Here is a 25,018-nt window from a genome sequence, read left to right as displayed (position 1 = left end):
GGAAGAAAATTTAACGATACGGAAATGTTCTCAACATACTAAATGGGAAAAAACGGAACACTGGAGGCAGAGGGCACCCCTTGGGCCTGGCTTACCGTGGGATTTGGTGAGGCCTCACACCGAGACTGGTTGGAAACACAGGAGTGCTGCTGGGTGCACCAGAAACAGGGCCACTGTGCCGACAGGCAGCTGGTACAGCTGGAAGACAAGGGGGGCCCTCAGCTACCCGGCTCCCAATCCCAGTGCCCAGGAACCGGGACCCAGGGATGCAGATCCCAGCACAGGGGAAGGTCTTTCTCAACATCAGAGCTGCCGAGAGGGGCTGGGCACTCTTTTAAGTAGTGAGCTTCCTGCTGCAAGAGGTATGCAAGGAGGAAATAGGCAAGCAGGGCCTTTAGGAGACTAAGTTAAGTGTAATCAAAGCACTTCTCTCGGCCTCTACTAGCCTGGGTGCTCACAGACGCCGGGCACTGGGTGACGAGTTTGTTGCACAAACATGCTGGCGAGTGAACAACCAAGAGTCCTGTCTGCCTCTGGGATACCATCATTTCTCTTCCCCGGGCTTCCCCAGGAGCAGAACCTCCTCCCGCCACCTGGAAGCAGGCCCCGCCCCACTCACGCTGTGTGGGGATACACCTGCCCAACGCGGCCGCAGTCGTAGATGGTGAAACTGGCCCTGACGATGTTCTGCCCGTTGACCCTCACCGCCATGTCGACGGTCACGTGGTCTGGAACAGAGCAGGGAATCCAGGGAGAGAAGAACAAGGGAGCGGGGGCGGGTCTCCACCGACGCCAGAGGCTGGGATATCAGGACCCCCATGCCTGAGATTCCACCACCTGACAGCCCCCATCTGGCTGTCCCCGCAGCCCAGGCAGTGAAGTGCTTACCTTGGTGGGGTGGGAAGGGCGGGAACCGGCTCCTTGGCAGGAGGTTGCAGTAGGCGATCTGGTGGCCAAAGGCAGGGCCCGGGACCCGAGCCACAGTGTGGATGTCGTTTCCATAGTCACAGGCCATCTCCATGCCGCTAAGGCTGGGCAGGCTCCCTGAGATCTGCAGGATCATACCCTGGAGGCCAGGGCCCTTAGCTGGGGGGTTGGGGAATTGGGGTGGGGGTGGAGGAAGGCCACTCCCTGCACCACCCCAGCCCCGCCCTGTAACCCCAGGAGAGGAGGTGGTGGGTGGTCAGGACTCCACACCAGAGGGCTGCAGCCTACATGGGCCTCAGTTTCCCCGTTTGCAAAATGAAACTGACCGTCTTACAGTAGCCAGAGGCGCTGCATGATGTGGCCCCCGTGACCTCAGACGCCATCCTCTGATACTCTCTCAAATCATGAGTCTTGCTCCCACCTCAGGGCCTTTGCACTGGCGGTTCCCTCTGCCCAGATACTCACCCTGGCTTCCGACCTCTGCTCAGATGTCACCTTTGCAGCGAGCCCCCCACCTCGACCTGGTCTAAAATGTCAACACTGCCCCGCAACCTACTCGCTCTGCAGCCCGGTCTCTGCTCGGCTTTCTTTTTCTCTGTAGTACTCATCACCATCTTGGCATTTTATCTTGCTTCGTCTCTCTCCCTTATGCGCATGTCAACCCCTCAAGGGCCAGGCGTTTGTCTATCTTGTTCACCGCTGTGTCCCCAAGTCTAGGCCTGCGCGTGGCACATAGCTAGTTTGCTTGGCCAGATGACGTGTGTGCAGGACTGTGACATGTAATGATGGGGAGGAGGGCGCCCAGGAGCCCCAGGGCCTGTCTGCGCCATCAGAGCCATCATCTCCCCCAGGGGACAGAGGAAGATGCCAGCCTCAGAGAAGTCACTGAGGGCAGGGCTGGGTGGGACCCAAGCCTGCCTGTCCCTCAGCCCCTGCCAGGGCCTGGAACACTCCTGCTCAGAGGCTGCGTGCTACAGGTAAGCAGGAGGCTGCGGCAGCTCTAGGCCCTCCTGGACACGGGTGAGGGGGTAGCTACTTGCCCCCATGCTGCAGATTCATCTGTTTCCCAGCTCGAGAAACAGCAGTCTGGCACTTGGTGGCCTCCCCCGACCCCGTACTGGGGCCAGAAAAAGGCAGGATGTGAGATGGGGGGTGCTGGCTCTCCTCCAATCTTCCAACTTGCCCCCCCTCTTCTGGGACTCTGGAGCCCACCCGCTTGAATTCAAATCTCAGCTTTGCCACTCCCTCGCTGTATGACCTTGAACAAGTCACTTTACCGCTCTGGCCTCAGTTTCCTCGCCTGTAAAATGGGGATGTTAAGACCATCTGGCCGTTATGGTTCTCGTCATCTGCCTCCAGGTCCCTGGGGTGCTATGCGCAGGAGTCTCTACCTCTCAGGGTTTGGGTGCCAGGTGAAGGGCTGCTCTCCACCCATACTTCTGAGCCCGGAGCTGGGTCCTGGCTCCCCAGAGACTCACCGGGTACTCTTGGTGCACATCGATCTCGGCCGGCAGGACGGTCATGGCGGGACAGCGGCCGGGGCCCTCGCTGGCACTGGTCCAGAAACGCGGCTGGCTGGAGTTGGCGCAGTCCTGCTGCAGGGTGCACCTGGGGCGGCACGGCACAGGTCAGGACGCAGGGGGACTCCCCCGCCCCGACGGCCTCCCTGGTCCAGCCCCCGTCCCAGGGGTCTCACCGCGTCTCCAGGGCACACCAGCCGCAGTAGGCATCGGCGGCACCCACGCAGTCCCCGCAGGTGGTGTGCACAGCACACGCGGCGACTTTCACCCTGGCCATCTAGAGGCAGAGGCAGGGGCCCAGATCAGAGGGGCTGCCGGCCCCTCCCAGGGGAGTCAGCACAGCGAGGGCCGTGAGAGGCTGGGGAAACGGAGGCTCGATGCTACAATGGGGGAAACGCAGGGAACAAGGCTTCCCTGCAGAGGTGATGTCTGTGCTGGGAGGTGAGGATGAGCAGGCCAGGGGGTAGGGGAGAAGGCGCTCCCAGCAGGAGCAGCAGCACGTGCAAGGCAAGGCAAGCAAGAGAGCTCAGCTCATCCTGGGACCTCGTCAGACTGAGGCTCGGGCCTTACCTGGTGGGACGTCATCAGATAGAGGTAACCGGGGTCTGCGGGGTCAAACTGCATGATGTGGTGCACAGGCTCCCCGTAGGCCACCGTCACCACCTTCCTGCTCACCACCTGCATGCTCTCGTTCAGGTTGATCTGGGGCGGGGGGGAGCCGTCAGCGGATGGTGAGCCACGGGGTGCCCCGGCAGGGGGAGGCCGAATGCGGGGGAGCTGCCCTGGGGGTAGGGGCTGAGCCGGGCTTGGAGTCTCCGCCCCTGCCCCTCTCTCGGGCCCTTCCAGGACCGGCAGCGGGTCACTCGACACCTCTGCCTCTGCTGTGCCCCCACCAGGGCCTCCCTCACTGCCCTTCACGGGCACATCCGACCCTGTGAAGAGGTTCGGGCTTCACAGTTTACAAAACATTCTCTGGGAGGCTGTTGGGCATCATGCCAAGGAGCAGGGACTTGGGTTTGAATCCTGGCCTTGACATTTACACGCTGCACAAAGTACAAGTTGTCCAAGTCACTTCCCCTCTCTGAGCTAATGGGGCTGAGGACGATACCTGCCCCACGTGACCACGAAGTGTGCTAAAGAAGATGCGGGCGAAGCGCTGCTAGGGCCAGGCCCGGGAGAAGCTGCAGAGCCACCCGTCTCATCCCTCCCCTCTCATGCCCATCTCACAGATGAGGAAACTGAGGCCCAGAGAAGCCACGGGACTTGCCAAGAGTCCTAAAATGAAGATGCCTCAGGGTCGCGATGCAAGCCTAGGCCTGTCTGACCCCAGAGTCCAAGGCTGGGGCTGGGGTGTGAGGTCCAATGTCCGGGCAGGAGAAGGACCAGGACTAGCTGGGGCCTGGAAGCTTCTCTGGCTGAGGGCCCCTCTGCATGTCCCCCAGAGAACTGACAATGCCGATCAGAGACCCATCAAACTGCTCTCTTCCGGCTGGTCTCACAGTCCCAACATGCTGCCTTGTCAAGGTCCTGCCAAGCCCTGAGCTGGGGTCAGGGGTCTAGATGCCTCCCTGGGGCCTCCTACCACCCAGCCCTCCTTGGTGGGCTCCCAAACCTTTAGCGGCTCCTCCTGCGTATGGCATCAACTTGTTCTGGCATTCAAGGCCCTGACGATCCATCTCAGCTTACTCCATCAGCCTCATCTCCACCCACTAAACCCGACTCAACATCCCAGCCTCTGAGCCTTTTCCCATGCTGTGCTCCCTTCTGGAACACTTCCCTCTCCCCCTTGGACCAAGATTTGTCCTCCCAAGGTCTCCAACAAAAAGGAGGGCTTCCCAGATGCCCTCCACACACCCAGTTGGAATTACTCTCTTCCCAAGTTCCCACAGGCTGTCCCTGCCCTTGTGACATCCCTCGTTCCAAGTGGCCTCTTGGCAGAGTCTGTCCCGGGCAGCTTGGCCCCATTCCCACCCCCAGGCATCCAGCAGACATGTTTCCACTCCTTCAACAGTCTACTGATGGGACTTCCCTGGTGGCGCACTGGTTAAGAATCTGCCTGCCAACGCACGGGACGTGGGCTTGAGCCCTGGTCCAGGAAGATCCCACGTGCCGCGGAGCAACTAAGCCCATGCGCCACAACTACTGAACTTGTGCTCTAGAGCCCGTGCTCCGCAATGGGAGAAGCCACTGCAATGAGAGGCCTGCGCACCGCAACGAAGAGTAGCCCCCGCTCCCCACAACTAGAGAAAGCCCGCGCGCAGCAACAAAGACCCAACGCAGCCAAAAAACAAACCAAAAAACAAAAAACAGTCTATTGAGCACCTAGTGTGCTCTGGGGCCTGGGCTGGGTGCTATGATCTAAGCCCCAAGCTGGGGAAGTGGGTGGGAGATGACCCAGCACAGCACAGGGTGGAAGGTGAACAGGTCCAGGTTGAGGGGTGGGGTGGCTCTGTGCTGACTGGACCTGAATTCAACCCAGGTTCTCGCTGTGTGACTTTGGGGCAGTCGTTTCCCCTCTCAGAGCCTCAGCGTCCTCATCTGTGAAACGGGGATGATGGCCCTGCCTCCCTTGAAGGGATGTGAGAATTAAAGAGATGAGAGTTAAGGAGATGCGAATTAAACAAGATGATGCCCGTCACATGCCTGTTGAGGCTGGGTAGGCACAGTGGTGCCTAATAACTGCAGCTTCATGGGTGGGGGAGACTCCTGGACAGATGGGGAAACTGAGGCTCAGAGTGAGAAGTAACCACCGCAGGTCACACAGCTGGGAGGGGAGGAGCGAGGACCCCCATCCGAGTACCTGACCCCAAAACACAAGCCCCACTGTCTGCGGACCCTCAACGGAAGCTCTGAAGGTTGAGGAGGACCCCTGCCCTCTCCCAGCTCCCACGCCTGGCATCTCCCCCACAGATGTCAGCGGGCCCGCTAGGGTCGGGGGCCAGGCGGGCTGGGACTCTGACCCCCACTGCTCACCCCCAGCCTGCGGCATCTGCCCAGGGAACTGAGGGCGTTGGATTATGGGATCTGAATCCATTAGGCCAGGGCCTGGTGCCGGTTGGAGGCATGCCAGCTGGCTGACTTCCCGACAGGCGTGGTGTGGTAGGCGCCTGGGGGGCGGGTGCACGCCCTCACCTGGAGGCCGCTCAGTGGGGAAACCAGATTCCTCTCACCCCTTCCCAGCTCCAGGCAACTCAGCGCCGGGCGTCATTACCTCCAGAAACCAGTCACTTTGGTTTTGGGCTGGGGCATCTGCAGAGGGCGGCCAACAGAGTGGAGGAGGGAACGGGAGGGAGAGTCCCCGCCTGCCAGGCTGTGGCCTCCCCCCGCCCCTTCAAAGCCCTACAGCAGTCTCAAGAGACGGAAAGTGCAGCCCTTAACAGATGGGGAAACTGAAGCCGGGAGAGAGAAAGTTCATTGCCCAAGGTCAGACAGCCTGCAAGTGGCAGAGCCCAGAGACTTGAACTCAGATCCACCAGGTTTCAAAACCCCAGTCCTGGAGCCCTGAGAGAAGGGGCCCCTCTCAGCCCTGGTTCTCTCCTCCGCACGACGGGCACTTACTGCTGTGAGCAAGAGTGGAAGAAACAGAAGTGGAAGACGCCACCTTATAACCCGTGGGCCCCTACCCCCAACCCCTGCCCCCTACCCCCCCGGGGACCCCCCCAGGCCCAGCCCTACCTTCAGCAGCCGGCCACTGACTGTGCCCAGGAAGACCACCGTGTAGTTGCCCACGCTGGCCACGGCCACAGAGGAGAGGCCCGGGGCTCGGAACACGGGCGAGGCCTTCAGGGGCTGCAGGATGGACAGGGGGTGCTGCAGGTGGGCGGCCCCGCAGTCCAGCTGTTCTGGCTGCAGCTGGAAGAGAGAAGCATGTCAGACCTAGGCTCCGGAACCTTCTCCGGCTCCCTGCCCACACAGCCGGCTGTGGTCTCCGGCCTCAGCATCAGTGCTTTTAAAGTCCTGCTCCTGTTCTGTATGCCCAGCGCTGGGCTCAGGCCCCAACGTAAGCAGAACCCCGTCTCTGGGCCTGGTCGACCCCTGCCCTCGGCTTCAGTCATGGAGCTGCCCCAAGGAGATGGGTACGTTCCGGGTATGCAGGAGCTGGACAGGAGGAGTCATGTGAGGAAGGCAAGAAGGCCCAGGGAGGCCAGCCTCTGCCCCAACTTACCTGCCGACACCCAAGAGGTGTCCCTCCTGTCCCGGCGAGGTCTCCACAGCAATCATGTGGTTTCCTCCCCCCAGGCCCCTGCTCTGACCCCAGCAAGCCCCTCCCAAATTCCCAGCAGCTCGCCAGACCCAGGTTGAGGGCTCCCCAAACTGAGGTCCCTCTCTCCTTTCCCAACACACATCCCTTCATCTGCCCACATTACAGATGGGCAAACCGAGGCCAGGTGTGTCCAAATGCACAATCCTGCCATCCACATCAGCTCCACCTCACAGGAGCGGGAAAACCGCACTGGCATGCCCAGTCCCCGCCATTCCCTGGACTTGCGCCCACCTTTTCCACCTTTCTCTGAGTTTTGTTGGTTCTTTCAAAGGTTTCTCCTGCAATCTCCACAGAAGTACAACACAGGCCTCTAGGAAGTGCCTTTCAGAAGACAACTGTGCAAATCCACAAGGATGCAGACACAAGGGTGTTTTAGAAGAGCAGGGGTTGGGGGACACAACCTCAGTGTCCACGAGGATTGAGCACATCATCCAGGAGAGCCACCCCAGCCCTGGGAGACACCACAAATCTGCAATGATTATGAAGAAAGATATCTGGCTGAGAAAAGTCCCAGGATGTCGTGGGGCCTTTTTGGTAAAACTGGCACATAAACATTAAAGTAACAGTCACGACAGCAAACACAATACAGGCCACGTTTACTGGGAACTGACCCTGTACCAGGCCTGTGCATCAACTCCCTGAATCCTGGCAGCCCTCTGAGGTCCCATGTCACAGACGGGGAAACTGAGGCTCAGAGGAGATGTGGCCTGCTCCAGGTCACCAGCTGCAATATCATGCCACCAGGACTGAAGCGGCCAGCAGAACTGGCTTTAGGGCACGGCCTTACAGAGAGGTTTTTTCCCCCTTATCTGTGCTTTTTGCAAGCCAAAGCCACTGATGATGTGCCCACATGGGTTTTGTACAAAATCTCAACTAGTTTTCAAAAGCAAACCATAAATACCAGGTCCTTCATTCTTGGGAAAATAAACAGAGCTGAGCCCTGAGCCCAGCGATGGGGGTGGGGCTGGGGAGTGCCCTGGGCCACAACTCATGACTGGGTGGCCTTCCACGGGATGGCCAGGAGCGACCTGATCAAGTCGCTTCACTCCTCTGAGCCTCAGTTTACTCAACTATAAAATGGGTGCATCTCCAGCACCTCCCTCATAGGCACTCGGATAAGACAGTCCATCGTAAAGCACCGGCACGGAGCGTGGCTCACAGTAAATGCTACAGAGGTGTCAACTGATACTATGGCTGTTTCAGATATGACAGTCACTGAAATTATTATTATAAAGTGGAATTTGGGGGCAAATCATGCCTACCTCAAAAACTTTCTAATCTGGACCACCTGGGACCACCTTAAGGCAGCCATCCTCTCACCGAGGAGCCTCTTCCAGGCCCCTCTTCTCTGGGCCAACTCCTGCCCTCAACATTTCCCCCTGAACACAGCTGCCAAGTGAGCCCTTTAAAGGCACAAAGGTCTCCTCTGCTTGAAACCCTCGGATGGTTTACTCGATACTGAGAATAAACCTTGAATCCTAAACCCTCCCTTCAGGCCCCTGGGATCTTCTGGGCCCATCCCATCCCATCCTTGCCCTCACTCCTCCACTCCAGCCACACCGGCCTCATTTCTGTCCCTCAAACATTCCAAACTGGGTCCTGCCACAGGGCCTTTGCCTGTGCCAGTCCCTCTGCCTGGAATGCCACTGCCCAGACTGTCTTATCACTGGCTCCACATCTTTCAGCTTCAGACTACCCTGCCTGACCCATCCTCTGTGTTCATCTCTGTGCCCGAGTTGGGGGCCGGCCCTGGAAGGAGGCTGCTGGCCCATCTCCCCAGCAGCCTCTCCCAGCCCTGGTCCCACCCTCCGCAATCCTGAGGCTGCAGGGAAGAGATGAGGTGGCTCCACCAGCGAGCAGGCAGGACAGCGGGCACCTGGGCCCAAGACCTGTCATGAGGACGCTTTTCCTAGAGGTTGTCTAACTTTTCATCACTGAAATCTGTGGATTACTTGCATCATTTAATAATACGTTGTTCTAAAATTAAAATTGTAAACCCTCGCCCAGGGGACAGCCGCTTCCTCCCTGAGCTCTGGGAGGGGTGGGAAGGCAGGAAGGGGACACCTGGAGGGCCTGGGTGACAACTTTGGGGTTTTCTGCACTGGGCCCTGCGATGGGGGGTCCTGGGAACAGCCGGACCAGGCGCCCAGATCAGGGTGATTTGTGGGCCAGGGGTGCAGAGAGGATGAGGTGGGAATGGCTGGGAATCTAGCTCTCGCCTGCCCGCCCTGACGCTCACAGCCATTAATTCTGCACTGGAGGAATTCTCTAAAAAGCCTTTCCTCCTACTTTTTTTTTTCTTATCCTAAAAATAAAATTAAAAAAAAATTTTAAAGGAGAAGTAACCCGTTGGCTGCTCTCCGTGATCTGTGCTCTGAGGGGGAAGCTGGCTCCCCAGCCACCAGGGGAAATCACAAGGCTACAACCGACTCGAAAACGGAAGCCACACACACGTCCACTGGGCAGGCGAGAAAGGCCTCTGCTGTTGGGGGATGTGGCCCGGGAAAGGGGGAAAGTGGGCTCGGGGGAACTGGCGGCCGTCCCGAGTGTGCCCTCAGCCGAACCCGGTCTCCAGGGGCAGTCAGCTCCAAGACCCAAAATACTGCTTGCCCTGACCGTGTGACACGGCCTGAAATCCCTCCATCAGCACCAGCCCTCCTTCCAGTCTCACTTGGCGTTGGTCTTTCAAAACACAAATTCCTCTGAGAGCAGGGGGAGGGCTGGACTCTCACAGTGGCCTCCTCCAACCCAGAAGGGCCACCTTCCCAAGCACAAGACTGCAGAGCCCCTCCCTGGCTTTTGGCCGTCCTCAGGGTCAAGCCTGGCATTCAAGGCCTCTGTGATCTGGCTCCTGCCGGCTGCTCAGGACTGGAGTCTCACTTCTGTCTCTGCCCCGCCCTCAGCTCCGACCACATCAATCTCTGTAGTTTCTCAAATGTGGCCACACTTTCCTCCTGGGGCGCCTGAACCTTCATGATGTTGTTCCCTCAGTAGCCAAAGCCCTTCTCATACCTCTGAGCCCTCTATTTCCCCTCCTCTTGATCCACGCTATTCCCTTTGCCAGGCGTGCCCAGGTGGCAAGTTTTCAGCCAGCTTTCAAGATGCAATTCCAAAAAAACCTCTCCAGCCCTCTGTGACAGCACTGTGCTGGTCACCACCTTCATTTCTCATGGTAGCGTATGCATGAGCTTCTCCAGGGTGGAGACTGTGCTCTGGGGTGAGTGTTTACTAAAGAAAGGAAACTAATTTTGACTAAAGTGTGAACGACTGTATTCAGCTTCTTCTTTTCCAAGCAGAAATAATGAGAGGGACTTCCCTGGTGGTGCAGTGATTAAGAATCTGCCTGCCAATGCAGGGGACACGGGTTCAAGCCCTGGTCCAGGAAGATCCCACAGGCCGTGGAGCAACTAAGCCCGTGCACCACAACTACTGAGCCCGCACGCCACAACTACTGAAGCCCACGCACCTAGAGCCCGTGCTCCGCAGCGAGAAGCCACCGCAATGAGAAGCCCGCGCACCACAATGAAGAGTGGCCCCCGCTGGCCGCAGCTAGAGAAAGCCCATGCACAGCAACGAAGACCCAATGCAGCCAAAAATAAATAAATAAATAAATTTATATATATAAAAAAGAAGAAACAATGAGAGCAACACTGCCATGCTGGGTGCTGGAGAACAGAAGGAAAAGTATGGGTCAATTGTATGTCAACTGTGTGTGTGACAACACAGGGGAACCAGGTGTTCAGTGCCAGGCAGCACCTGGCTGCTACTTTTGGTTCCTCTAAAAACCTCAGTTGATCCTTCTCTAAAATGGGATGAGCAGGGCTTCCCTGGTGGTGCAGTGGTTGAGAGTCCGCCTGCCGATGCAGGGGACACGGGTTCGTGCCCCGGTCTGGGAAGATCCCACATGCCGCAGAGCGGCTGGGCCCGTGAGCCATGGTCGCTGAGCCTGCGCGTCTGGAGCCTGTGCTCCGCAATGGGAGAGGCCACAACGGTGAGAGGCCCGCGTACCGCAAAAAAAAAAAAATGGGATGAGCAACGGGCGGCTGCTGGTCTCAGCTCTTTTCTACGAGCAGGACACCTCCTCCCTCTCCGCTGGCTGCCTCCGGGGGCCAAAGTTCAGCTCTGCCCACTCTCCCACTACAACTCTGACATACTGATTTCACTATCAACTGTAATTGTGCTGACTTTCTCTCCCCAGGAAGCCAGTTGGAGCAAGAGCTTCCAGAGCCTGGCTTCTCAGCCTCCTGCCTCCTGCCTGCAGACCCCACCAAACCTCAGCCCCACTGCAAGTGGCACTCCGAGGAGGATGAGGCGTCAGTGGCAGACTACAAGACCAGTGGTTCCGCCCCAGGTGTAGACTACACCGGCTGTCGGGGTTTTGTGCTTGGGAAGTGAGGGCACTTTCCTGCCTCAAGTTTTTGGTTGTTACCGAACCCCGATCCCGGGAAAGTGAGCTTTCACTGCTGAGGAGCTGAAAGCACACCAATCACTTTGGGGTATTAAGCAGCAGACTGCAGGTCGGCCTGCCTCTCACCACACGGGGCTGGGGGCTGCACTGAGGCCCTCCCACTCACCCTTCCACAGCAACCAAAAAGAGCTTTTACAACCACAAAGCACTAAATGTGACGTGGGATCTCGGAAAAGGAAAAGGACATTCGTGGAGGAAACTCTGGAGTTTAGTTGAGAGTAAAAGACCATGTTGGTTTCTTAGTTTTGACAAATATATGTCGCATCTGTCGTAACGTGTGATCTTAGCAGTGGGGAAAACTGAGGGAAGGGTATGCGGGAACTATCTGTACAATCTTTGTAACTTTCTTGTAAATCTAAAGTTATTCCAAACTAAAAAGTTGTTTTAAAATAAAAAAGAGGGCTTCCCTGGTGGCGCAGTGGTTGGGAGTCCGCCTGCCGATGCAAGGGACACGGGTTCGTGACCCGGTCCGGGAAGATCCCACATGCCGCGGAGCGGCTGGGCCCGTGAGCCATGGCTGCTGAGCCTGCACATCCGGAGCCTGTGCTCCGCAACGGGAGAGGCCACGGCAGTGAGAGGCCCGCGTACAGCAAAAAAAAAAAAAAAAAAGCAAAGTGGCTTGTGTCCCTCCCACAGCTCAACAGCCTTCCATAGATCCCCAGTGCCCTCAGCATAAACCCAAAATTTGCTACTGGGCCCTCAAGGCCCTGCTCGAGCTGGCATGCCCCTCTGTGGCTTCCCCCAACCCTTGTCCTGGCCAGCTCCTTCTCCCTCAGTGTGGACAGCAGAGGAGGGGCCAGGACTGGAGAACGGGGAGCCAGCAGGGCAGTAATGGGGGTCTCACAGGCACAGCATCAAAAGCCAGGCCTAGAAACAGGGCACTAAACTCTGCTTCCTGCAGAGCCTGGGTGAGTAAGCCCTCCCCCGACCTTCTCCCGAAGCTCTGAGGTTAAAGGGGGAAGTGTTCTCCAGGTCTCCAAGGGCACAGGTCAGGCCCAGACTTGAAACCACACCTGCGACTCCCAAACCCAAACTCCACCCAACCACTTCAGCCTGTGCGGGCTCTCGAAACACGGCGGCTACTGGGCTATGGCTCCAGTGAGCTGACCTCTCCACTGAGGGTAAACCAAGGCATGAAAAGAGCCCTGGGCCTACCGCATGCCGGTCCTGGGAGGGGGCAGGACAGACTCGGCTCTGGGGGGCCTCTGGCAATGGCCCTCACACCAAGGAGGAAGCTGCCTGTTGCCAAGAAAGGAAATACCAGCACCTCCCAGTTGGTGATCAAGATGTTCACTTCCTGAAGGGGTGGAGGTGGGGGGCAGTGGGGGAGAGCATGGCCAGCCAGGCCAGAGAACAAGTCAGCAGGCCTGGCTCTGAGTGGGAGGGGAAAAGCAGTGCTTTGGGGAAACTGAGGCACAGAGAGGGGCAGAGGCTTCCTCAGGACACACAGCGCAGTAATTCTCTTCCTGGCCCCAGGCTGCCCGAATCAGGCAGGAAAAACCAACAAACGGCAATGTGCAGAACAGCCTGCGTGCACCCTTCCACAGCTTCAGAGGGCCTGCCTTGGCTTCCCTGACCCGCTCTCTGGAGGAGGTGGATCGCCCAGCCCAAGCACTGAGGTCATCCGGGCCAGCTGGGCACCACCTGGAAGGGCCGTGTGGACCAGCCAGCCAGGCCGCCCTGAGCACGATGTGTCCACCCACCCACAACTGGCACTCCCGACCCTGCCGCCAAACAGAACACAGCCTGGAGGAACAGCCCCAGGCTGAGGTCAGAGGCCGGGCTAGACTGAAGACCTGCTGCGTGCAGGCATGGAGCACACACTCTTGTTGGGTTCCCATTTAACAGAGAGAGAAACCGAGGCTCCTGATGTGCCAAGTCTCATAGCTCTTAACTCACTGTGGGCTGCCCCATCCTCACTGAGCCTCAGTATTCTCACCTATAAAATGGGGGCAATAACTGCGCCCACTACAGAGGCTCAGCTCACAGCAGCCCTCAATACTGAGCACCACAGGTGCTCAATACACATTCCCAATGATCTCTGCAGGCCATTGGGCAGAGGCTCGGGGACGCCCGAGGACGGGAGGGCCCCTGGGACCAGCCGCTCCACCACTCCCCGAACTCAAGCATCTGAGGCTGGATCAGCAGCACGGCCTTCACCCGGGCTGGGGTGGCTCTGCTCGAGGCCTGCCTGGGAACTGCTGCCGCAGCCGCTGACTCAAGCAGCCATTGTTTTGTTAGCTGGACACGGCCCCCCAGACACTCAGCTCCCCCTTCTCAAAGCTGTTTCTCATTCTGGCCCAGCCTGGCCCCATTTCCAGCCCTCCCCCCGGGTCCCAGAGGAGCAGAGTGTGGGATGGGCAGCCAGGACTCTTCCCTGGCTGGGGCGGCGCGGGTAGGGGGGTCATTCCCTCCCGCCAGCTCCAGCGGGGGAGGGGCGGCAGGCGGAACGCGGCAGCTCCAGCCCCCTGGAACAGTTTCGGTCCCAGCTTCTTCCCCTGAAGGGATGCAGGCCGGGAGAAGCTGAGAGTGCAGCTGGTCTCCTGGGGACACCAGGCCTTCCTCCCCTTGGGGCTGAGGGGCCCTGGATACTGAATTCACACCCTCCTCCCGATCCCCGGGGGTGCTGGCCTCGGTCCCAGAGTCATCTGACAACGGCTTGTGACCGCAGCCGAGGGGCTCCCAGTAAACATCTCTGGGCCGGGCCCCAAGTGCTGGAGACATGGAGGTGACATGGGGCCCTCTCTCTAGCTGTCAATGTCCCAGTTCAGAGACCACCCCCACGTGGGGAAGGGACAGCTTTATAACAGTAACAACACAGTGGAATCAGTAACACAACAATAATAAGCAGCAATGGTTTACTCTGTGCAGAGACCTCTGCCTGTATAACCTCACTGAACCCTCACCAGATCCTCATAAGTTGCTGCTACTTTATGGCAAAGGAAACTAAGCCACGGAGAGGTAAAGTGACTTGCCCAGGGTCACACAGCCAGAACAGCCAGAGGTGAGCCTCAAACCTAGGCCGGCTGGCTCCAGTACCCTCGTCCTAACCCACAGTCTCTTCGCCCCCTGCTCCGTTGGGTGCAGCCAACAGCTGCTGGGAGTTTGGCCACGTGGAGCTGGAAAGGCCCTGGGTTGCAAGCTGGGGATACTGGGGCCCATCAAGGAGCTAGCCACTTCCAGAGGGTTCAGTCACCTCCAACACAGACGGTGGACGAGCTCTGAGAGGGGGATGGGGGGCGGAGGTGACCGCTGATCGCTGTTTAGCTCCTTTCCTGGGCCTGGCCTCCACTTCAAGCCCTCTGCCCACGGCCCCCCCACCCATTATTTACTGATCAGAGCAGAAAGCGCTCCGTGATTAACGCCCTACTGGGGCCTCGCTGGGCCTCCTAATGGAGCTGTGAGCTTCCTCCCTCCTCCAGCACGTGATTTATCGTGTTTCAGGGTAAAGGATGGTGGACTGGGTGGGGCGAGCCTCACTGGCCCCGCTTATCTCGGTGGCATCGAGGATCGAGGATCGGTGGTGGCGGGAGAGTGGGCGGGGCAGCGGGGCCCTTCCAGGCGGCCTGCTGGGTTCGGCCCTGGCTCAACACAGGCTTTGGAAAGAAGGAAAACAGGCGAGCTCTGGGGGGAGCCGGGATCCAAATCCACGTGGCTGGCGCCAGGAGACTTTCCGGGCCTGTCCCCACTCGGGGACCAGCTGGTTTCCATGGCAATCCCCACACCGCTGGCAGAGCTGGAGGGCCCCTTGGGAGTCACCTGGTCCAGCCCCAGCGGGGGCCCCAGGAGACAGCGTCCTGCTCCCGCCAGCACCTGGCAGGACGGATGTGGGCCAGCAGCCACGGGGTCTCCTCTAGAACCAGATCAACTGTGTCCCACTCTTCCCCCAGGCCTTACTGGTTCCCTGCAGCCCACAGGACAGTGTCCAAATCCTCAGCCTGCACCCCAGACCTCACATGAAGCTCTCAGCTTCATCTCTGCCTGGTATCCAAACCATGTTCTACCGCGTCTCTGGGCCTTCGCCTCTGCCTGGAAGGCCTCCCCAAGCCCCATCTGTCAAAGTCCTGCTCCAACACCCGCCTCCTCCAGGAAGCCTTCCCTGAGTCCCTCAGACTCAGCTCTGCTTTGGCGTATCTTCTGTCCTGAACTCCTCCCCGACCGTCTGGGGGCTCCTGGAGGATAGGGGCAGGGTCCGATTCATGCCTTTTAACGGGCTGCCACGTAACAGAGCTGAGCGCCTCCCTGCCACACTCCAGGGAACCCTCCACCAGGAGCACAGACGGGCAGGAGATGGTGCCCAGGAGGTCTGGGCTCTGGTGGGCGAAGGTGGAGACAGCTGCAGTTGTGGGAAACAGGAGCCCTGCACCCGGGGAACCTGGCCCCAGCCTGGGACCACGCTGGGCACGGGGCTCGGCAGCTCTGCTGGCCTCACTGGGAAGTTCTCGTTACTCCCCACTGCAGCCCCAGCAGGGGGAGAACATCCCTGGGTCTCAATTTCTTCAACTTTAAAAGGGACCCATTCACCCCATCACTAGGACCTTGAGGGCCTCTTTGGCTCACACCCCTTAGGTCAGCGTTTTCAGAGGAACCAGAGAGTAAAGGAGATGAGCACAGGCTCTAACACCAGACACCTGGTTCCACCTTTTACCCGCCGTGTGACCTGAGGCAAGTCACTTATCCTCTGTGGGTCTCTGTTTTCCCTTCCTGTAGACTTAGCGTAACACTCACCCCGTTCCGTCGCTGGCAGGATTAAAAGATACACACTATACGTCGAGTGCTTTTGCAAAGTGCCTGAGACAGAATAAGTTCCCAGGACACAACAATAATAGTAATAATAATGATGCCAATGGGAGCAGCTCTCGTGACAGAGTGAGGGCTTTCTTGCCACCCCACAGCCCAACTCAGACTGGGAAACAGGCCCAGAAACGGGAAGGGATCCCTCAGGCCCTCGTGCTCCTCTTCCATACACAGTGTGTCTGTTTTCCACCCCCCAGCAACCAGAACCCGGAAGCCGGCCTGTTTCCTTAATCTCCATGAAAACCGGCAGCCGTGGCAGTAGGCAAATGAGACTCCTGAAGAGGGTGTTTCTGCAGGGGCTGAGCCAACTCACACAGGCCTCCGCTGAACTCCAGGGGTCCCTGTTCTTGTCTCTGTTGAGCCCACTTTACAGATGGGGAAGTGGAGGCCCAGAGAAGGTAAGTGACTTGCTGGAGGTCACAGGGAGGAGGTGCAGAGCCAGGATTTGAATCCAGGGAGTTGGTGCCAGGGTCCAGCACTGACCCGTCCACCACTCTGGGCGTGTGTGGTGTGGCAGGCTTGACTGTGGGCGTGGCCAGGGCCGTGACAGATCCTCCAACCCTCCTAGCAAACGCTGGATAGTGAGGGGCTGCCCTGGAGGGGAGGCGGTGGCCTGCCCAGCCCCAGCACACAGCATGGTCCTGGGCCGGGGCCAGGGTTGAAAGGGATTTGTCAAGTCATTCAAACGGACCACACCTCTCATTCACGCATTCAAGGGGCCAGGGGGTCACAATCACATCTTCAGAGATGAATGTCACTAAGTGACTCCCTGCCTCCCTGACTTCCTCAGGAGGCCCCTCAGCCCCAGCCCCCACTTGTGGCAGGGCCTCTGCAGATACCCTAGCCAGCCTCAGCTGGCTCAGGAACTGAGTCACTGCAGCGGCAGCTCCCGGCTTCCATCCCCGCTTGCATCCGGGGCCTGCTGGGAGGTGCTGCCCCAGAGGGGGTTTTGTACAAAGGGCTCCACCGAAATCTCCGCGGGATGGGGGGGTAATTGCAAAACCCCCAGCTGAGAGCCCACAGCTAACACCAGCGGTCACCCACGGCAGACTCCGGAGCCACACAGCCAGTCTGCAGATCCCTACGCCAGTAGCCAGCTGCTTGGGACCCTGGGCCTCAGTTTCCCCATCTGTAAAACTGGGGATAACAGCACTTCCTGCCGCACGGGGTGGGGGTGGGGTGCTGTGAGAGCAAACACACTGGTGCCTGTGAAGGGCCCCGCGCAGCATCCCTGCTCAGAACAGGGAGGGTGGCCGTGGTCATTTTTCAGCCCCAGAGAGCTGAGAGGGCACCCCGCATCTGCACACCCCTCAGGCCTACCAGATGCGCGGCGTCTCACCATTAACAGAAGCGGTGCCCGGCGGCTCTCTCCTCGGCCTGTGCCTCCCGCAGCTGAGCTCGGGCTGGGAGGCACCCGACACACCTGCGCCTCTGTCTCGCCCACCCTGCTCACCTTCAGGACCTGCTTTGGTCCCATCTCCTCCCTCCTCTGAGCGCTCCCTGCCCCACCGGCTGTTCCACACACTGAGCACACTTCTCTCAGATGTATTTCTCTTCTCCTGGTACTCATACCTCCACCTGCCATTTCCTGGGCACTTCGTGTGAGATTTCAATTCAGAAGGAGACACTGTCCCATTTTACAATGAGAAAGCATGAGGCCCAGAGAAGGTAAGTGACTCACCCTGGGTCACACAGCTTACGGGCAGGAGAACAGGACTCACCATCACCTCTACCCTCACGTACCTGGCAGTTGAGACTGATGACACTTCCAGGTCAGGGAGGTATGTTAACCGTCTCCTGGCCCAAGATGTGTCTGTCTCTCTAGGCTAGAAGGTCATCCCAGCCAACCCCTCCAGAGCCCCCTCTCCTAAGTGCCCCCAAGTGTCTCTGCTTTTAGCCTCGGCGGCGGGGAGCTCACTCCCAGCCCCCAGGCCAACTCCAAATGGAAAGCCCATCTTGGAAGCTTATCTCCCTCCACCTCCACCCAGCATTTCAACCCCTAAATTGGTTCAGAAAATGCCTTCTTGACAACGGGCACCCACCCACTGCATGCCAGTTTAAAACCGCCTGAGGGTTTTTTTTTTTTCCACCTTTACTATAAAAAGACACCTTGAAAATGCAACATTGACATTTCCCTGTCCGTTTTCTTTTTTCTTTTAAAATACAAATATTATGGCCATTCATAGGCTAAAGGGAAAGATTCAGGGAAGGGAGTTGGACTCAGTCTGACCTTGCCTTGCTGGGTGGCCCTGTGCCTCAGTTTCCCCACCGAGAGCACAGGCAACTTCCCAACTCACTTTCACCACATACGTGAATTGAAAAAAGGGATCCAAGCTACAGGCCAGAGGCTCATTTTCTCACTTTCTCTCTCAGAATAGTCCAAAGGCCCCAAATATGCCCAAAGCAATCAGGGACAAAGTTGGGGCCCAAGGCTGGGAGGACAAGGTTCCCTGCCTCTTCACTGCCTTAAGGGTGGTGAGCAGGGAGCAAAGCCTCCCAGGCGAGGAGATGGAATGTCCGAGACCACCCCAACCGTGGCTCTGGAGCTTCAGGCCTGAGGCCCCAAGGGCAACAGCACGAGGCTGGGTGTCCAGAGGCCTGGCTGAGCCACCCTGCTTGGGGGGCAGACATCCCTGCAGAAGAGATGGAAGGGCAGGGTCCTGTCCCCCCTTGTCCAGCCCCACTGAGACCACCTGGTGCTGGAGTAGTCAGGCCAGACGGGGCTGGGAGGAAGAGGGACTCCAGGGCCCTGGTACTCACCCCCACTCCCCGACCAAACCCACCGTCTCCCCCAGAGGCACCCCTGTCACATCCCCGACTTCCATCCCAATGCCGGGCTGGACTGGGCAACTCCCTTCTCCATCCTGTCTGTCCCCACCTCTGGGGCTACATCCAGGCATCTGAATCCGTCCTGAACCTCCCGCTTCTCTCTGTGCCCTCAGGCCAGGCCTGTCACATCCCCCTAGAACAACACCTGGCCAGCCACCCCTACCTCTGTGCCCAGTGCCCACCACACTGTAGGTGCTCAAGAAATATTTGCAAATGAAGGAGTAAATCACTTGCCTGGAAGATGGCACCAGCCTCCTTCCTACTCTCCCTGCTTCTCCTCTCTCCTTCTCACCAACCACCTAACGACTTTCTAAACTAGCTCCGTTAAAAACCATCACAGTAACCGCAAACACGTGTGCCGAGCACGCTGCTATAAGTGCTTCACCTGTAGCATCTCATTTAATCCCCACAGAGGTCCTGTGAAGTCGGTATTTTTATTATCGTTCCTGTTCCACAGAGGAGGAAACTGACATGCTTGTTCAGATCAGAAGCTCTGGCTAACACCCTTCACGGTTCCCCATGTCCCCAGGACACAGTCACGCCTATCCGCACCCGCATGGCAGCCCTGCCCGCCTTTCCCAGCCCTGCTCGTACTTCCTGTTTCCCCTCCCCGGCCACAGTGACCACCTCTCACTGCTCCAGTCCGTCTTGCTGCTTCCTACCTCCAGGCCTCCGACAGGCTGCTCCCTCTGCCTGGAGCCCTTCCTCTTCTCCTGCCAGCTTCGTGTGACTAACCCCTGCTCACCCACCCACCTGCGCTTTGACACCACTCCCCCCAGAGGCCTTGCTGCCCTTCTCCGGGCTCCGTCTGCCCGGATGGGATCACAGCACCCATCCCTCTGGGCTGGAAGGGCCTGGCCACGCGTCTGCCGGCACGGTCCACGAGAGCAGACAGTAAGGGAATCACCACTGGCCCCCAGCACCCAGCAACACAGTAGGGACTTAGGAAATGTTTACTGAGGCTGCCATCGGGCGCTAGAGGTGGGGTCTTCACTGTTGCAGAACAAGCCAAAATAGGTCACTGGTTGCTGTCCAGGACCAAGCCCAGACCTGTGCTAATAATGCCCCCCCGGGGTAATAATAACAAGAACAGCAGACATCTACTAGGTGCTTGCTACGTGCTGGGTACGAAGTGCTTTACGTTAATTAATTCACTTGGTCCCCAGCAATCCTTAGAGGTTTACTGTCCCCACTTTACAGATGAGGAAACGGAGGCTCAGAGAGGTTAAGTCACTTGTCAAGGTCACACAGCTGGGAAGTGACAGAGTAGAATTTAACCCCGGGCGCGAGGTCCAAGTTCTTAGACAGTAACTGGGGAGCTGGCAACAGCCAGGAGCAAGAATAAGCATCACTCTCCCACCCCCACCTGAGGCTTCAGGCCCAGACCCTGGGGCCCGTGCCCACAGCTGGGCATGGGGAAGGGGAGAGGGGTGTGGAGGACACAGGGAGAGTGGCCAAGGAGGGGGGAGGCCCTTAAGCACTCTGTCCCTGGGGCTGTGTCCCTGGAGAGGCCCTGTCCCTGAAGAAAAGGGAAGCCCCAGCTCCCTTCAGCAGTGAGTCACTGCACCAGGCCAGGCTGGGGACGGGGGACCGTGGGAACCAGGACGGTTCCTGCCAGAGGGGGAGGGGGAGAGGGAGACTGTGGCGGCCTGAGGAATCCCACAGATTGTCTTACACTGAGGGCCTAGACGGACACACAGGCCTGGAAAGGCACGAAGAAGGCCCTTCCGACAGGGTCTTCCCTCCGTAGAGCAGAGACTGACTCCCCATTCACCTCCTCAGGCCCTGAGACCCCCGGACACAAAGCTTGTGCCCTCAAACACAGCCCACTGGGGTACGTGGCTCCGGGGCGGGGAAGAGTGCACGTCCCAACCGCAGCTCTGGGTGGCCACCCTGACCAAGCTGGCCCCCGCTGGTAGCAGACCGGCTCCCGGGCCAGTCTGCCCTGCTCACCCACCGTGACCTTTACTTTCAGGGCAGCCAGCCAGCCGGGTGGTAGGCAGTGTGAGGGCCCAGCTGCAGGAGAAGGAATCTGCGTTTTCTCAAAGCCCCAGTGTTGGGCACGCCCACAGGGGAATAATTAATCTCACGAGCTTCTTGCCACGGCCTGAGGATCCCAGAGAAGGGACAGGGCAGAGGCACAGGGAGCCCCCAAGGAGGGCTCCGCAACCACCAGGGGAAGGCGAAGTTCTGCATTGTGAGAAGCTGAGGCTTTCTAAGGGACTGGCCAAGTCTCCCCTGACTCAGCTCGGATGGAGAGTGCAGAAAAGGCACAGGGGTCCACCTCCCAGGGCGCTCTAAAGAAGTGACCCCTTGCTGCTGCGCTTCCTTGAGTGGAACCACACACAGGTGCCTCCTGCACCCCTGTGTCACGTCCACCCAAGATCAACACACACATCGATCCCCCCCAACCCGGCCCCCTCACTCCTGCCCTGCCCAGCCCCAGACACCTGGGCCCCATTCCCCCACCCCAGCTGCTGTGGCCCTATACCTGGCCCTCCTCGTTCCCTCCAGATCCCCACGGCCCACTCAAGCGCTACATGCAGTCCTGCTCACGTCCCTCCACTCTCCTGGAGCCGGCACCTCCCCACCCCAGTCGCCGGGACTCCTCCAACACACACACTCTGAGTTCCACAGCTGTAAGGCGGCAAAGGCGGCAAAGGCTCTGCAGCTCTACGAGCACAGATGCTGAGACCGGACAACCTGGATTCAAATCCTGCCTCTGCTAGTTCTGTGTAACCTTGAGCAAGTTACTGAATCTCTCTGTGCCTCAGTTTCTTCATCTGTAAAATGGGGATGAGAACAGAGCCTAGCTGAGAGGACAGCTGTTAAAACCTAGAGTTATGCCATGTGATGCGCTTAGTAGGCATTCCACAAGTGTTACTGCCTTCCTCATAGCCCCCAGGCCTGGTGCATGTTACATGCTCAGTAAATGTGTGCTGGATGAGTGAATAAAAAGTTGGCCTCGGGAACACACCCATTTGCCAAGCAGCGGCCTCCCCAGAGTGCCTACTGGTTCCCAAACACCTGCGTCCCCTGCCACACACATCCCACTGCGCACCCAGGCCTGCACTGTTGCACCAGTGTGTCCCTGCCACACGCACCTGCCTGCCCGCACGCCTGTGTGACCCAGCTCAGTGACACACAAGTCTGGTGCATACACCTTGCTTCCCCTCAACCCCCATCTGCAGGGCCGTGATGCACGCCTGCATGCCTCCCTGCACACCTGCCACACTCGTGCACACACCTGCCAACTCCCAAAGGCAGCCCTCACGGGCTCATGCGGTCGGCCCAGAACATACCTTTGGTCAGATGCTGCACTCACTTGCTGTGCACACAGCCCACTGCTGCGACCCTCACTTGCACAGCCGGGATGTATATGCACCTTCGGCTCTCTTCAGCGCACACCTGGGTACCCATGCACAACCCGACCGCCCCGCACACCTACATATGTGAACCTGTAACCCAGCACTCATTTGAGTGCCCAACGCGCACACCTAGGCCATATTCACGGCAGTGCCCCCCCACCTCTGCTGACACCTGTATCCTCGCGACTACACCTGGGTCCCCGCAAATGCACGGGTGGCTCAGAGTATACACTTGAGTCTCCATACACGCACATCTAGGTAACGGCACACTCACACGTGTGACCCGCTCAGCGCACAACCTGCCCTGTTACCCGCACGCTCTCTCTCCAGCCCCCTGGGCTGGTCCCCAGCGCCCCCGCTGCCTGGGCATACCTGGATGTTGCGTTTGCGCTCGCAGGCCGGCCCGGTGCCCTGCACCACGCTGTCGAGCACGGCCACCACGTCGGGTGCGGGCTCCACGAAGCAGGCGGTGCGCGCGGCGCGGATCGCGGCTTGCACGTCGGCGAAGCGGAAGGCACAGAGCGCGGCCGGAGCCGTGCGGGCCGCCGGGGTCCCCTGCGGCCGCTCGAAAACCGCAAAGAGCAGCTCGCGCGCGGGGAAGACGGATACCAGGCGGCTGTAGAGGTCGCCGCGGCCCGCGCCGCCCGCGCACTGCAAGCCCAGCTGGATGTAGGACTCAGTGAGCTTCTTGGCGTCGCCGCCGGCGCCGCGGGGCAGGCAGATGCGCGCCAGCAGGCTCCGCGCCTGGCTCTCCTTGTCGCCCGCGCGTGCCTCGCTGTTGAGCGCCAGGTACGCATAGGTCTGGGCGCCCGGCTGCGGGTCGGGAGGATGCAGGAAGGCGCGAACGAAGCCCAGCTTGTGCTGCTCCTTGGCGCCCTGCTTGATCTTGAGAATGTTGTCGTCGGAGGGGTTGAGGTCGAAGGTGAAGAGCTTGGCCAGGTCGCCGCGCGCATCCAGGGAGCGGATGGCGATCTCGGGCGTGTTCTCGAAGCGGTGGTCCTCCAGGCTGCGGTTGCGCGGGAAGAAGGCGCTGCCGTAGCCCGTGTACGTGGCGCCCACGAGCAGGCGGCTGCCCCCGGTGCCGGCGGCCGGCGGCAGGACCAGTCCCACGGTGGACGCGTTCGGGTGGTTGGCCGCCACGTTCAGCATGCTGGGGAACACCGTGACGGGCTCGGCGGGCGGCGCGGCGGGCGGGAAGTGCACGGCCACCGCCGAGATGTTGCCCCGCCGCCGCAGCTGGCAGAAGCCCTGGTAGATGGAACCGCACACGACCACCAGGCCCTGGCCGGGGTCCAGTTGCAGGATCTTGTTGTAGTTGTCGGTGAGGCGCCGCGGGTGCTCGCACGAGGCCTGCGGCAGCTGCGGGGCGTGACACAGCGGGCTGTCGGCCACCGGGCCCACGGCCGCCTCGGCCTCCAGGCTCAGGTTAGCGCCCGACAGCTGGTAGAGGCGGTTGACGGCCGCCAGGTACACCGTCCCCGCCGCGCCGTCCAGGGCAAAGTTGTTGGTGGGCGTGGGCGAGGGGAACCGGCGCTGGATCTCCAGGGCGCCTATCCGCGCCGCCCCCAGGAGCAGCAGCAGCAGCAGCAGTGGCGGGCACGGCGGGGCCCAGAATGGCGGGCGCGGCGGCAGGGGGCTGGCCGCAGCGGCCCGGGCGCTAAGGGGTGCGCCGCCCGCGCCGCGACGAGCCATCCGGGCGTGCGCGGGCTGCGCGGCACGGCGAGTGCATGGGGCGCGGCGCGGCCGGGAGCCGGGAGCCCGGAGGCGGCAGGAGGCGGGGGGCGGGCCCGGGCCGCGAGGCGCTTCCTGCCCGCGCCAGCCGCCCCCGGCCCCGGCGCCCCGGCCGGGCTCAGCAGCTCCGCTCAACCCAGGGGCGGGGCGGGGGCGGCTCCGCTGCGGACACGCCCTCGCGCCCCGCCCCCCCCGCCGCGCCCTGCCCTGCCGCGCCCCGCCTCCGGGGCCCCCGCCCGCCCGCCCCGGGACCACCCCCCCACGCGCCCCGGGCCCCCGCCCCCGCTGCCCGCCGGCCCCGCCCTCCGGCCGCCGGGCCCTTGCTCAGCTGTTGTCGGGTCTGGCCGCCCCGCGCCCTCCAGGACCCTCCCGTGCGGCACCCGAGGCCCGAGGCTCCTTTCCCGGAGCTGCCTCCGCCTCCGTCGCTGGTTGCTTTAGTTCCTTCTCCCTCTTGGCCGCTTGGCCTGTCTCTCGAGCTTGTTTTATTTTTTCCTTTTCTGTCTCTTCCCTCCTTCTCGGTAAGTGTCTCTCAGTGTCTCCCTGTCTCTGTCTGTGTGTCCCGCCGCCCACCCCAACTCCGTGCGTGCTGTCTCTCCTTTTCTCAGTCTGATTCGCTTTCGCTCTCCCGTCTGTTCCCCCGCCCCTCCCCTTTCTCCCCTGCATTCTCTCTCCCCCTGCTCTCCTGTGTTTCTGCCCTTGGCTCCCTCTCCCTCTCTCCTGGTTCCCTCCGCGCCCGCCCCCTCGGACCCTCTGTCTCTCTCGATCCCTCTACCCGCTCTCTCCTCCACCTCTGTCCACCTTCCTCTATCCCTGCCCTCCCTGTCTCTCTCCACCTGACATTCCACTCCCTGTCGCAGGACACTGTCCAGACCTTAGACCCCAAACCATGGACACCCCCAGGGTCCGCTGGGCAGGGGGCACTGCCCCCTCAGATTCCAAGATCCCCAGCCCGGAAAGGGGTCTGACAAGTGACAGGGACCAGAGATCAAGGGTCAGACATATAAATCAGGGAAAAGTGAAGAGGAGCTTTCAGGTCTGTGCCAAGCCCCGGGGTAACCAGAGTGGAGCCTTGGTCCTGGGGGGTGATGGCCCCAGGAGGCCCACAGTTACCTCC

At 60.0% G+C, this 25,018-nt stretch overlaps 1 protein-coding gene across 1 annotated transcript in view; it reads right to left on the bottom strand.

The window, feature by feature from the left end:
* PLXND1 (plexin D1) overlaps positions 1-23,865 on the bottom strand; it is a gene marked incomplete at its 5' end in the record, with an annotated part of 52,261 nt that extends 28,396 nt beyond the window's left edge. The window contains 8 exons of the mRNA XM_079712298.1: positions 96-198; positions 620-728; positions 889-1,066; positions 2,406-2,535; positions 2,624-2,724; positions 3,018-3,149; positions 6,123-6,299; positions 22,546-23,865. Of these exons, the coding sequence (XP_079568424.1) occupies positions 96-198; positions 620-728; positions 889-1,066; positions 2,406-2,535; positions 2,624-2,724; positions 3,018-3,149; positions 6,123-6,299; positions 22,546-23,865 (2,250 nt within the window). The remainder of the gene's footprint in view (positions 1-95; positions 199-619; positions 729-888; positions 1,067-2,405; positions 2,536-2,623; positions 2,725-3,017; positions 3,150-6,122; positions 6,300-22,545) is intronic.
* Positions 23,866-25,018: the final 1,153 nt, after the last annotated feature.

Source organism: Hyperoodon ampullatus, assembly GCF_949752795.1.
Source record: "Hyperoodon ampullatus genome assembly, chromosome: 10".
Classification (NCBI taxonomy): Eukaryota; Metazoa; Chordata; class Mammalia; order Artiodactyla; family Ziphiidae; genus Hyperoodon; species Hyperoodon ampullatus.
The sequence above is the reverse complement of the archived record's forward strand: the minus strand, read 5'-3'. Positions and strand labels throughout refer to the sequence as shown.